Source organism: Eptesicus fuscus, chromosome 13, assembly GCF_027574615.1.
Source record: "Eptesicus fuscus isolate TK198812 chromosome 13, DD_ASM_mEF_20220401, whole genome shotgun sequence".
Classification (NCBI taxonomy): Eukaryota; Metazoa; Chordata; class Mammalia; order Chiroptera; family Vespertilionidae; genus Eptesicus; species Eptesicus fuscus.
The window spans coordinates 78,701,539-78,715,615 of NC_072485.1; the positions used below are offsets into that span (position 1 = coordinate 78,701,539).

The 14,077-nt window shown below is 42.5% G+C and overlaps 2 protein-coding genes across 7 annotated transcripts in view; one reads left to right on the forward strand and one right to left on the reverse strand.

The window, feature by feature from the left end:
* LOC103290941 (RNA-binding protein 4B) lies at positions 1 to 11,395 on the forward strand. Of its 4 annotated transcripts, none has more exons than XM_008146889.3 (4): positions 1 to 152; positions 852 to 1,275; positions 7,955 to 8,631; positions 11,272 to 11,395. In XM_008146889.3, the coding sequence occupies exons 2-3, from the start codon at positions 864 to 866 to the stop codon at positions 8,620 to 8,622; spliced, it is 1,080 nt and encodes a 359-aa protein (XP_008145111.1). In that variant the 5' UTR covers positions 1 to 152; positions 852 to 863; the 3' UTR covers positions 8,623 to 8,631; positions 11,272 to 11,395. The 4 variants fall into 4 exon arrangements, with proteins under 4 accessions (XP_008145111.1, XP_028009620.1, XP_028009616.1 ...); XM_028153819.2 differs by lacking the exons at positions 1 to 152; positions 11,272 to 11,395 and adding exons at positions 669 to 757; positions 6,709 to 6,811 and having other exon boundaries at positions 7,955 to 8,155; XM_028153815.2 differs by lacking the exons at positions 1 to 152; positions 11,272 to 11,395 and adding exons at positions 738 to 757; positions 10,368 to 10,451.
* The window catches only part of LOC103290942 (RNA-binding protein 4), a 26,430-nt gene continuing 17,978 nt past the window's right edge, over positions 5,626 to 14,077 (reverse strand). The window contains exons 3-5 of one of the 3 annotated variants that reach the window (XR_008558047.1): positions 10,361 to 10,565; positions 6,694 to 6,813; positions 5,626 to 5,774 (exon numbers count right to left, since the gene is read on the reverse strand). Coding sequence is in view for 1 of the 3 variants with exons in the window: in XM_054725894.1 (XP_054581869.1) it covers positions 5,713 to 5,774 (62 nt within the window). In the remaining 2 variants the exon portion in view is untranslated. The remainder of the gene's footprint in view (positions 5,775 to 6,693; positions 6,814 to 10,360; positions 10,566 to 14,077) is intronic. The other 2 variants (XR_008558046.1, XM_054725894.1) reach the window with 2 other exon arrangements.

Here is a 14,077-nt window from a genome sequence, read left to right on the forward strand (position 1 = left end):
GAGGGGGAGGGGAGGGGAGCGCGCACTCGCGCGTGCGTGAGCTGGCGCGCGAGGAAGGGCCGGGTCGCGCGGAGGCTCGAGCGGCCTTCGCCATTTTGTAGGGTTCTCTCTGACGCGGGAGCCGCCGCCACCGCCGCCGCCGCCCCCCGGAGGTAAGAGGGGGGGTCTTGTGGGTGTGTGGGGAGCCCGAGGGCGGGTGGGGGCGGCCCAGGCCGGGCCGCAGCGGACGGAGACGGCCCCGGGCTTGGGTTTCTCTGGGGGAGGTCCGGGAAGACAACGGGAGGAGGCGGGGCCGGGTCTCCGGAGGAGGCGGGGCAGGGGTCGGGTCGAGCCTTTGTTGGGACCAAGGAGCTGCAGGTTGGGCCGCTGGGGAGTGGGGGGGAGGGAATAGGGAGGTGTCCCGGATTGGGACTCCAAGGGGCCTTATTTTGAGAGTATCTTGAAAGGTGAAGCCTGAGGGAGGAGAGGTACACAGATTTCCCTCCAAAACCTTGCGACCGGGGACACTCAGATACGTGCCTCTTGCCCCCGGCTTGAGCGCTTCTCTTTCCTGCCCCAAAAGAGTATTTTAAGACGTGAAACGGCTGAAGCTGTCACTTAAATGCTCCTCATTTCACAGAGGTGATGGAGAATGCGATGCATACTGACCCCGACCTCCTGTTGGTGTGCCCCACACAGCTCTCACTCCTCCCTAAGAACAACCCTTTCTCCTTCTATTGAGGAAAAAATAACGGACGTCTATGCGAGGGTCTTGAAGGTACCAAGAACTTATGTGGAGGATTTAACCAAAGGCAACGCACTGAGATTGTCCACTGCACCCCTAACTTTTGGAAATTTTTCTTCTCTCTCAGGCTCTCGTCAGGATGGTGAAGCTGTTCATCGGAAACCTGCCCCGGGAGGCCACAGAGCAGGAGATCCGCTCACTCTTTGAGCAGTATGGGAAGGTGCTGGAATGTGACATCATTAAGAACTACGGCTTTGTGCACATAGAGGACAAAACGGCGGCAGAAGATGCCATCCGCAACCTGCACCACTACAAGCTGCACGGGGTGAACATCAATGTGGAAGCCAGCAAGAATAAGAGCAAAGCTTCAACCAAGTTACATGTGGGCAACATCAGTCCCACTTGTACCAACCAAGAGCTTCGGGCCAAGTTTGAGGAGTACGGTCCAGTCATCGAATGTGACATCGTGAAAGATTATGCCTTCGTACACATGGAGCGGGCAGAGGATGCGGTCGAGGCCATCAGGGGCCTCGACAACACAGAGTTTCAAGGTGAACTGCTCTGGGGTCTTGGTGGCAGAACTGAGTGGGGTCTAGCTCAAGACAGGCAAGAACACAGGACCATGGGGCTGGCAGGGTGGTTCCTTCCATTCTATTTTAGCTGGAAATAATAGGAAGATTGTGTTGACCATTCTTGAGATTTGCCAAATCCTTTTCAGATTGTCGACAACTACATAGAATCACAAACTCTGGGTTACTTTATCCTTCAGGCTTCACTCATTTCAATGCTGTTGGAAGTTCAATCTGCCTGGGCATGAGTACCTCGTGGAAGAAGGGAGGATAAGTCTGTGGCTTACCTGCTGCTTTTGTTATGGCCAGGAAGCCTTAAGTTTGAGAGGTTAGATGTGTAGAATTTATACTCTTTACTGCCATGCGTGATGGGTTGTGGTGGGCAATTTGGGTGGTGAATCTGGATTTGGGGGGAATATCTTTTGAGTGCTCAAATTTGTTCAGCTCAAGCAGAGCCAGAAACCATGGACTACAGATTCTCCTTAGCTTATGTCCCAATAAACCCATCGCAAGTTGAAAATATCGTTCAGTTGAAAATACATTTAATACTATACCATAGAACAGTGGTCGGCAAACTGCGGCTCAGCTTCACCATCCTGACGAGAGCCTGAGTGGTCGGCAAACTGCGGCTGACTAATGAGTTTGCTGGCCTCTGACCTAAGACTCTCGATTCCAATAATTACAGGCTGTTGTTCCTTGTGATTAAGCCCCTATCCCAGTGGTCGGCAAACTCATTAGTCAACAGAGCGGCAAACCGTGGCTGGCGAGCCGAAGTTTGCCGACTACTGCCATAGAGTATCATTTGTTTGCCCTTGTGATCGCCTGGCTGAAGGAGCTGTGGCTGGGGCACCACTGCCCAGCATCATGAGAGTATCATACCACATACCGATAGCCTGGGAAAAGATCAAAATTCAAAATATGGTTTCTAATGAATGCATAGTGCTTTCACACCATCATAAAATCGGACCACCGTAAGTCGGGGACTATCTGTATTCTGCTCCATGTATTATTTAATCCTAAAGGTAAAAAATTCTAAAATAATTAGATTGAATGGGAATGATGGTCCTGCTTCTGAGGAGATCCAGTAAGATATTCTAGTAAGTAATATGTTATTTATATCAATCATAAAGGTACATAGGTTGTCATTAATACCCCAGGAGGTCATCTGATGACTCTAGAACTGTACTGTCCACAGATAGCTATTAAATTGAAATTAAATGAAATTTAAAATTCAGTTTCTCAATTGTACTGCACCCAGAAGGCACACGAGGTGAGTGGCTACTGTATTAGTGCAGATAGGGAACACTTCCATCATCATAGAAAGTTCCATTGGACAGCACTGTTCTACAAGGTTTTTGTTGATAGTGTCATCTTTTTTTTTTTCTTTTTCTTTTTTTCTTTTTTTTTTTTTAAATATATTTTATTGATTTTTTACAGAGAGGAAGAGAGAGGGATAGAGAGTTAGAAACATCGATCAGCTGCCTCTTGCATACCTCCCACTGGGGATGTGCCTGCAACCAAGGTACATGCCCTTGACCGGAATCGAACCTGGGACCCTTGAGTCCGCAGGCCGATGCTCTATCCACTGAGCCAAACCGGTTTTGGCGATAGTGTCATCTTGAACCACACATTTATAGCCACTTCTCAGGGTCATAAATTAACACAATTTTTTGTCTGAGTGCCAGTAAAAGAGCTGTTAAGAAGTACTTAAGGGACCTCTGCTAAACCTAGAAAACAGACAAGAAATGGAAGAGGAAAAGTTGACCAGAAAAGGGTAAGAAAGTTTGCAAATAGAAGGAGATTGCAGATCCCCTGTGGTACATCCTTCACAGGATAGCAGTGAGGCTAGAATGAGGTATAGGTGTGAAAGTGTTTTGACAGTGAAAACACTATCTGGTGAAAGGTGAGCGTTCACAACAATGAAGGTTTCTGTTATGGTTAGAAACTTGTTTAAAATATGATAGCTTTTTTTAAAATATGTTTTTATTGATTTCAGAGAGTGGGAGAGCAAGAGAGGAATAAAAACATAAATAATGAGCCCTGGCCGGTTTGGCTCAGTGGATAGAGCGCCAGCCTGCGGACTGAAGGGTCCCAGGTTCGATTCTGCTCAAGGGCATGTACCTTGGTTGCGGGCACATCCCCAGTGGGGGGTGTGCAGGAGGCAGCTGTGATCGATGTTTCTAACTCTCTATCCCTCTCCCTTCCTCTCTGTAAAAAATCAATAAAATATATATTTTTAAAAAACATAATGAGAGATTAATCTATTGGCTGCCTCCTGCACATCCCTACTGGGGTACGAGCCCACATCCTGGGCATGTGCCGATTGGGAATCGAACCGGTGACCTCTTGGTTTGATTCGACCCTCAACCACTGAGCTGCACCAGCTGGGCATGATAGCTATTCTTTTTTTTTTTTTTTTAAATATATTTCTTTATTGATTTCACAGAGGAAGGGAGAAGGAGAGAGAGAGAGAAACATCAATGATGAGAGAGAATCATTGATTGGCTGCCTCCTGCACGCCCCCCACTGAGGATCGAGCCTGCAACCCAGGCATGTGCCCTTGGCCAGAATCGAACCTGGGACCCTTCAGTCCACAGGCTGACGCTCTATCCACTGAGCCAAGCCGGCTAGGACTAGCTATTCTTATATATTTGTTTTTATCTTATCTTGAAAAGCCGTTGCACTTCAGACAGCTTTAAAGATATTCTTAGTATTTTCATTTGATAGGGGAGGGAATCATGAATAGTGGCAGAGAAAAATGTGGGTTCTCTTTTGACAGGTAACAAGCAAAATGTAAAAAGAATGCAGTTAAAGTCAGGTATAAACTGCAGAGAGCCTGGCTGGTGTGGCTCCGTGGTTGAGCATCAACCCATGGTCCATTTGATTCCCTGTCAGGGCACATATCCAGGTTGCAGGCTCGGCCCCCAGTAGGGAGCATGCAGGAGGTAGGGGATCGAGTCGGTGCTTGTGCAAATCATGACCTCCTGGTTCATAGGTCGATGTTCAACCATTGAGCCACACCAGCCGGCAATAAAAATATATTTTTAAAAAAATATGTGGTGAATCTACGATGACCTTTGTTTAAATATGTGGTGAATCTAAGATGAGCTTTGTTTTTTAAAAAAAAAAACTGCAGCCGAAACCGGTTTGGCTCAGTGGATAGAGCATCGGCCTGTGGACTCAAGGGTCCCAGGTTCAATTCCGGTCAAGGGCATGTACCTTGGTTGCGGGCACATCCCCAGTAGGGGGTGTGCAAGAGGCAGCTGATCGATGTTTCTCTCTCATCGATGTTTCTAACACTCTATCCCTCTCTCTTCCTCTCTGTAAAAAATCAATAAAATATATATTTTTTTAAAAACTGCAGAGAAACTTCACAGTTGAATAAAGAGATACAGTCCAAAATATGTATATAAAAGTCAATTAATTGGGGGAAGTTGGTTTGGGAGGAATGTGTGTTTTAATAAAGCAGGTTTAATTACTTTAAGAAGTAGATATCTGAGTACACACAATTCATAAGATTTTTTACAATGTAATCATTGGAAAGAAAGATCCTTTATTTGGTTTTCATGTTCTTAGCCTGACCCCTCTGAAGGAAGTACTCTGAGTTACACACATAGACGTTTTTATAACCAGCTTTCCCCCCCCATGACAAGAGAAAGTTTAGCATCTATAATAATAAAAGCATAATATGCTAATTAGACTGGACTTCCTTCCAGACGACCCTCTGGAGGAAGCCAGGGCTGTGAGGGCTGAGGCAAGCCACTGCGGCTGCGCGGGCCAAGCCCCTTGCATGAATTTCGTGCATCAGGCCTCTAGTTAGATAGTAAGTTGAAGTTTTACAGAAAATACAATCTAGATACCAACTTACCACATTTTTTGATAAATCCTTTGCAGGTATTTAATGAAGGTAGCATCTTAAGAATACCACTTTAGGCATCAATTGAACCTTTATATGTTAATGACTGCCATTTAGGCTTCTGACTTGTTTGACTTCTAAAAGGAAGCAGCAGAATCTGAGTTTACCTGGGTCTTTCAGGATCTGTTTCCTCTCCACAGCAGCAGTGAACTGCACCCCTATTGAGTTAGCAAACAGCTTGCATTGGAAAACCTTGAAGAAGCCTTCCTAAGTAACAGTTCAGGCAGCTGAATTGGAAATATGTAAGAGTTCAGGTATCATGTTTTTCCCCCCAATATGTAAACAAGCATTAAATTGAAGTACTATTGTGTGTCAGCTACATCCCCAGCCTCTGGATCCTGGCAATGATAGGAGTTCAGCAATTAGGATCCCAGGTTGCCCACCTCAGCATTTTAATACTCCTTTCTGTTCCAGAATTCAGAAAAAAAATACTTCTATTGGGCTAGTTTTCTGAAAAATGTTGGCAGTGCATTTCAGTAACTTTTGAAGGTCTCAGGAAATCTTTACGTTTTCCAAGTGTAGGGAAGTGGTAGAATTTTTCTTTCAGTTTTATTTGCTCTGGTTCCTTAAGATAATAGAGAAGCACAGTATTTTTTCAATTATTATAAAAACTTTAGGGGATTTAAATTAAAAGCATAGTTACAATCTTTGGGAAGATTATGTTGGGGGGGGAAACTATCCCTTCTATTATAGATCTTTTAGTTCTAGGTAAAAACGTAAATAAATAAGTAAAAATAACCTACGTCCTTTTCACAGTTACTACTAGAAGTAGATTTTGCCACAGATGTCTATAAACTTGTGAGTTCCAATCTTTAGATCTTTAGAAGTTCCCTAAAGCAGGGATAAAGACTGGATGAATTAACAGAAGCACCAAGGAAAAATCACTGGTTTTTGTTTCTCAAAATAAAAGAGAAAAGCACCCAAAATCTATAAAAGTAAAGAACAAGTTAAATTGCAATTTTTTCCTTAAAAATGTATTTCTAAGTTTCCTGGATTGACTGCTTTTTAGATTGGCATGGTTACTCTGACTTCACAATTGGAGCACAGTTTGTTTCTGTCACACAGATTAATGTCATCTTGCATGGTTGAAAGACAATTTGTAATCCTCCAGTCTCAATTATAGTGAACCCTACACTTTCTATATAAATTGGAGCAAAAAGTCTATGTGTTTTTGTTCTATGCATAGTTAGCATGTGGCCCTTAATTTCTAAGAATTGGAATAAGAATATTCAAATCTCTGAAAACAGTGGGATGGCTAAATGCTGATTTCAGAGAATTATTGCCATTTGATATCTGTTGACTGTATCAATGGTGATGGTGGATACTGCCTCTCTGCTAGCAATTGGAAGTAAAAATCTGAGCACCTTTATTTCTGCTAAAGAAAGGGTTTAAGTTGGAGGCAGTAACTGCTGGAAACTGGGGTGGTAGGAATCTTAGACACTGGGCAGAAATGAGTTTGACTAAAGTGATATTACTGCACTAACCCGCTCCCCTCTCAGGGTCAGTGCATGGCGCTGTTCTGGCTGCCGTCCTGAATCGGGCTGTTTCCAACAGGATGGTGGAGCACGAGGCCTCCTATCGCATAACTGCATCCAGAACAAGGTCTGTCAAAGAGAGAGCAACTTGCTGATCGTGGAGGGGGGAAATTTGTTCTGAGCAGCCCTTAAGAGTGATGTCTGTACTGGCTGTGTTTTGGCTTTGAAAAGCACTGACTTGATCTCCAAAGTCTTAGGCAGTTTGAGACTAAATACTACCCCATATACCCGTTTTCTCAAACTGCTTTTAAAGACCTTGGATGCTTTCATCAGTAAGGGTGCCTGGGCTTGGTGGTACACAAACCCAGGGCAAAAACTGTTTCTTCTCTTAGCTGTTCCTTAGTGCTGGTCATTCCCTGAATGTGGCTTGTTTGTATGGGTGCCCAGAGGACTTTAGACAAATGCTGCATTTTTCTAAAAAGTAGATAATCCCCTCTAACATGGCAGGATGAAATGTTAATTATTCCATTACATGGGAGCACAACATCCCTAAGAAACCAATACTGCTTCAAGATCTCATTTTGCTGTTGAGAGACCTTGGTCAAATAGTATTCTTTTCCACAGTAGGCATGCTGAAAAAAGTGGGGGTGGGGTTGAAATCTGAAGAGTCTTATAACTTATAAAGTATATGATGAACCAGGTATGATTTGTGTAACCAACATAGCCTTCTGTGACACCTGCAGTAATGGCTGGAGGAAACAAGATGGACAGAAGTTTGCTGTGGTCTTTAAGCTGCAGTAAATGCTCAGGCCTAATGTGGCCCTGAGTAAATCAGGGAGAGGTTGGTAAGATACTTTCCAAATCTGGCATAACTGAGGTTTTGTTGGATATTTGATTTGGAAGAATTGGCAGGTTTTGAATTGCTACAATCTCATAGTCCCATTTAAAATAAACAAAATCTCACAGTCTTAGCAGTGAAAAATAGAAACTTTCCATTTCTGTATTGGGGGGGAGGGAGTTGTGGAGACAGAAGTAAGATGGAATTCGGTCTACCTAGTGTAAGTAAAAAGTGTTGACTGGTCTCTGAGGACCCAGATTTTCAGCTCTTATCTATATTAAAACTTTAACTGCTTTTGGAGGGGTTTGCTGAAACAGAATCTCAGGAGTGTGTGTATGTATGTGTGTTTTGTGCCAACTAGTTTACTTTCATTTTGGGGAGGATAAAGAATTCTCAGTGAGTTATAATAAATCTTATATCTATTTTCTCAAGGCAAAAGAATGCACGTGCAATTGTCTACAAGCCGCCTTCGGACTGCCCCTGGGATGGGAGACCAGAGTGGCTGCTATCGGTGTGGGAAGGAGGGGCACTGGTCTAAAGAGTGCCCAGTAGATCGTACGGGTCGAGTAGCAGACTTTACTGAGCAGTATAATGAACAGTACGGAGCCGTGCGCACGCCTTACACCATGGGCTATGGGGAATCCATGTATTACAACGATGCATATGGAGCACTCGACTACTATAAGCGTTACCGGGTTCGCTCTTATGAGGCAGTGGCAGCAGCAGCAGCAGCTTCTGCATACAACTACGCAGAACAGACCATGTCCCATCTGCCTCAAGTCCAGAACACAGCTGTGACCAGTCACCTCAACTCTACTTCTGTTGATCCCTACGACAGACACCTGTTGCCGAACTCAGGTGCTGCTGCCACCTCAGCTGCTATGGCTGCTGCCGCTGCCACCACTTCTTCCTATTATGGAAGGGACAGGAGCCCCATTCGTCGTGCTGCAGCTGTGCTCCCCGCAGTTGGAGAGGGCTACGGTTATGGGCCAGACAGTGAGCTGTCTCAGGCTTCAGCAGCTGCACGGAATTCTCTGTATGACATGGCCCGGTATGAACGGGAGCAGTATATGGACCGAGCGCGGTACTCAGCCTTTTAAAAACTGGAGGTGAGAGTGGGGTAGGTGTGGTTAAGATTCCATTTAGTTCCCTTGAAAGAGACCCATGCTGCAGAGGGGAAGCTAAAGCCACCTGTTTGCTGTCAGGACATTAGTATCCAAAAGGTATAAATTACTTGTTTAAATATTTCTTTAGCTTAAGCCAGAGGTTCATGTGGCCTGTTGAGGTTTTAGTGTTTTGACTCCAACAATCTTGTTCCTTCTGAGAGAAGAAACTGAGTTTGTTAATGAGAATACTGTAGTTAAATTAAGTGTAAGCTAATCTGGGTTACAGAAATAGAGTTAAGAGAACTAACATTTGTTAAGTGCCCTCTGTATATATCATATCATTTAACCTACACAATAAGCCTTTAAGGTATGTTCTGTTGTAGAGAGAAGGGAACTAAGCCTCAGGTTAAGTACTTTGCCTGGAGTCATCTGGTAATTGAGAAGGAGAGCCAGAATTCAAACTCAGGCCTGGCTGATTCCTAAACCCATTATCTTTCCACTAAAGTCACTGTGGTGTAAACTGAAGAGTACAGGTTCACGAGTTAATAATGCATGTCACAGTGAGAATTTTAACTATAACTTTAGATTTCCAATTGGCTAATAAAAATCTACTTGGGTCATTAAGCTTTATCAGAGGAACCTCTTCTAATATATAGCTATAAGCCAAATAAAGTTTATAAATTTTCGGTGTTTAGTTATAAGATACTTGCTTGAAATCGGAATGTTTTGATGCCACTGTCCCATGAAGTCCCTTATTAGTAATCTGGAGCAGCGGTCGCCAACCTTTTCGGATCTTACAGACCACCAGTGGTCCGTGGACCACCGGTTGGCGACCGCTGCTCCAAAGGTTTCCTTAAACCAGTGGTCACCAACCTTTCAGACCTCATGGACCACCTGTTGGCGACAGCTGATCTGGAACATCTCATTGTACATAGGCACGTAAGCCGTATCTCTGCATAGTCAATGATACTTTCATGTACAACCTGATGCTTCCCTTTTTTCCCCAGCAAGTTTTGTTTGGTTTGAGAGGAACATTTAAGGAACAAGACAAACTGGGTAATTTTTGATGTGTATAAAAGCCCACTGGTGACCCTGGGAATTTAATTTTTCCTACTTCAGAAAATGTATGCAAAGATGTTAGAAGGGCAAGAGTAATTAGATTGATAAATCTCTTCAAGTAGAAATAGTATCATGACAACATTTTATTCTCCTGGTTTTCCTTGTACCTTGAAATTGAGAATCACTTGAATGGGAGGCCTAGTAGCAAAGTTAAACTTAGTTACCACTGAGTTTTCAGGGTTCCTAACTTATCCCTTTGGTATATACTTAGAAAAAAACAAAGCAATAGGAACTGCCCTTTTTCATAGTGAGAAGCAAATTTGGCATGAACTTGTGGCAGGTGATACCCTTATGACCATTACTTTTACTTTTAATACAGCTGAATCTGCCATGAAATGGGATATGCCTCTAAAATAGTCTAGTCTTCCAGATAGATTGCTTCTAGTTCTATTTTAGCTATAAGTAGATTCCTATATATAGTCATAATAGAGTCCTGGGTAATTACATGGGATAAGTTTGATCCAGTCTGACTTGATATTATCTGTCAGATAACTTCTTCTCTTGAATGTTCAAAGTTAAATATTTAGTATATAGTATTTTAAAGTGAATTTTAAGTGCAAACAGTGGTTGTTCAACTAACCTCTTTTTAACGATGACTTTTAAAGAAACTTACCTTCCAGGTGTGAACCTCAAATGGACTGAATAACCCTGAGTTGGTTGCAGTCCCAGGAGCCTGATGGTAATGAGGCTGCCAGGATGAAATACTTCAGAACTGTTGGGGATCCAATTTCGGGTCTCACTCTAGCAGAACTGATTCAAGAACGTCACAGCTTTTGAAGTCCATTGGCACAGATCAAGACCAAGATTTGGCCCTTTGTCTGTAATAAGTAGAGGAGCTTGGTGTGAGTTAACTTTTTTTCCCCCCAGCCATTGGTGTCTGGAGCTTCCATAATCAATGGAAGAATTAGAGAATTTTAGGATTCTTTTGATTTGATAAGGGAGATGTGGTCAATTAGGGGAACTACTAGAATTATGGTTCTAACCCTATGACTGACCTGTAGGTATGTTGGAGGGTAAATAAACACTCCTTGATACCCTTTGTGATTGTTCCTTTTGAAAACTAATTTACTGTGAAAGATTAAGATGAAACAAATTTAGAATAAATAGAGCAATTGGCCATATTTGAGATCTTAGCATCTTCTGCTTTTCCTGGACCCAAAAATTAAATTACAGTTCTTGGTAGTCTGTATGCCCTTTGGTATAGTGAGAATAGCTTTGTATCACAGAAGTGGTCTTGCCTAAAAAAATGGATAAGAAAATGAGAAATATCTATTTATCATCAACACAGCAGTCTTCCAGATAGATTGCTTCTAGTTCTATTTTAGCTATAAGTAGATTCCTATAATTAGTCATAATAGAGTCCTGGGTAATTACATGGGATAAGTTTGATCCAGTCTGACTTGGTTTTGTTTTGTTCTTTGTTCTTTTCCCCCTGGAATACAGGACAGGACCAGGGCCCTTGTACTCGGAGCCACGCTGCTCTCCAGGCATTGTGTAAGCCTCTTGTGTTGTGCTCTCTTTCAGGTAGGATAATTGTGGACTGAACCCTCGGGCTGCGGTCATATATGAGAACTTGCTTCGCGCGGTCCCCTTTGCCGGGATGTTTCCATTGCTTCATGTTTCAGTAAACAAAGGAGTTTGTGACCAACTATGTTTTCTTTCTTAATTTAATTCTTCTAAGTTGACTTTTCTTTTTTCCTAATATAAGGGTCTGTAGCCTTTCCTTCTATTCCTTATATTCCCAGCCTCTGAGCAGCCCTAGGTAAGGATTATGCTGGCACCCCTTTTCCTGTACAGTGGAACCCTCTTAACTTGCTTTCCATAGGAGTTGAATCCTCCTTCCTGTCTACCTGAAACATCTCCTTAGCCTTTAAAATGACCATTTAGTGGCAAGCAACCTTTTCCTCTTCTGTTAGCTCAGGACTTAACATTGACGCTAATCTTCTGGAATTGCTAGGACCACTGGGGTGGGGTTGGGGATGTTTTGTTTTTGTTTTTTTTTTTATGTCTTGACATGTGATCGTGGTACAGCATTTGCTGAAATTGAGCCTTGTTTTGCTCCACTCCTCCTTTTTTTTTAATATTTTGACAAATAAACGTTTCTAACACTTAAGTATCTTTTTGTGTTTGTGTGAAATGTTATTTACAACCATTATCTTCTTCTTTGTGCTCAAACTACAAAATTCAAATGAATTCAAATTTAGATTGTAGTATTTAGTGAAGTAATGTGGCCTCAGCAGAGGATGGAGAGAAGTTAGCTAACTAGCATTTGAGACACTGATAAACATGCTCCTCCTTTCTAAAAACCAGAGCTACACTTTCCAGTTTAAAGGCTAGCAAACCCAGGTCAGTAGTAACTGAAGTAAGCTGCACAGGGAGAAGCCTGCATCAGGAAAAGGATGAGCCAGAGTATCCCCAAGGACCTTTCAGGTTGATTCCATTTGACTTCGGAGTGTGTTTGTTTAAATTCACTTACAAACTATTTTAAGAGTTCTCTTTCCATGGTGTTAATATTCTGCTAGGATTAAACTTTGGCTAAAATGAATAAGATAGTTGTGATAGATCAAAAGAAGAGAAACATGTCATAATATTTTGAGCAGAGAAACGATATGAATGATTGGCACTGACAACATTCTGCAATGAAATGTGTACTCTAGAATTTTTTACAAAAATATTTATAGACATTTTTATTACTATTACTTAGATCCCCATAAATAAGTTTAATGACAGATTCAACCCTACTTAAACTTTATTGTATCCTATATGGATGTTGGCATGTAAAATTCTGACTGCCCTGGCTGCTGTGGCTTAGTTGGTGTGCACTGTCCCATGCACCAAAAGGTTGCTGGTTCAATTCCCAGTCAGGACACATGCATGGGTAATGGGCTGGATCCCCAGGTGGGGACATGCAAGAGGCAACCAATTAATGTTCCATTCTGGCATCAATGTTTCTCCTTTCTCCCTCTCCCTTCCTCTCTCTAAACATCAATAAAAAAAAATTTTTTAATTTTGATTACCTGTGACTATTATAATTACATAGCATTTTCCCCACATATTTTATCCTTACACTGAAAATAATCCCGACCTAGGTGAAGCAAAATTTTCCCCTGCTTTTTGGGGGTAGGATACAACAATCTAGAGAGGTTAACCTGTCAGTGCATATATTCCAACTAGTAGTGAAGTACACAAAAAGGGAGAATAAAGCCAAGATACTGGGATTTCCTTGTGACTGATCTGCAACATACCCAGCAAAGCAAAGAAATAAATATGTACAGGTTTGCTGGCCTCACCAAAATCTCCGGTTCTCCTCTGTGCTAACTTAACAGTGGATTCTGCAAAAACAGTTCTACCCCAACACTGTCAGTAAAACATTGGGTAATGGTGGAAGTGTTTTATATCTGTGCTGTCCAATTTGTAGCTACTAAGTATTTAAAAAGTGGCTTGAGAAACTGAGTTTTAATTTTTTTATTTTTTAATATATATTTTATTAATTTTTTACAGAGAGAAAGGGAGAGGGATAGAGTTAGAAACATCGATGATGAGAGAGAAACATTGATCAGCTGCCCCCTGCACACCCCCTACTGGGGATGTGCCCACAACCAAGGCACATGCCCTTGACAGGAATCGAACCTGGGACCCTTGAGTCCGTAGGCCGATGCTCTATCCACTGAGCCAAACCGGTCAGGGCAATTTTTTTTTATAATTTAGCCACATGTGGTATTGAGGACTTGAAATGTGGCTAATGAAGCTGAGAAGCTGATTTTTTTAATCTTACAATTAACCACATGTGGCTAGTGGCTACTGAATTGGACAGCAGTTTTAGATCAGCAGTCGCCAACCAGTGGTCCGCGGACTGTCTGAAAGGTTGGCGACCACTGGTTTAAGGAAATCTTCGGAGCAGCGGTCGCCAACCAGTGGTCCACAGACCACTGGTGGTCTGTGAGGTCCAAAAGGTTTGGTAACTGCTGGTTTAGATGGTAGAATAGGTTCCTTGTATGAGGAAAATAGCCTTGCAGAATCATAAATTGTTTTTCCCTTAGAAAATCCTTTCATTCCCTTAGAATAGATGACACTGGGGAAAGGGTTAGCTTTTATCCAATGTAAGAAGACTGCTGAGTAGGAACAAATGTGTTAATTTCTAAACCTCAGTTCTTACATGAGAAATTGCATGTTGTGGGTACATAGACCATTTCAGAGTCCACTGAGGCCCCTCACACTAAAAGCTCCTGAATTAATTTGAATTCCTACTATGAGCCAGGATTTAGGTGGTGAACAAAACGTGGTTCCTAGTAGAGAAGCAAACCCTAGCTACATCTGTGATAAATGTTAG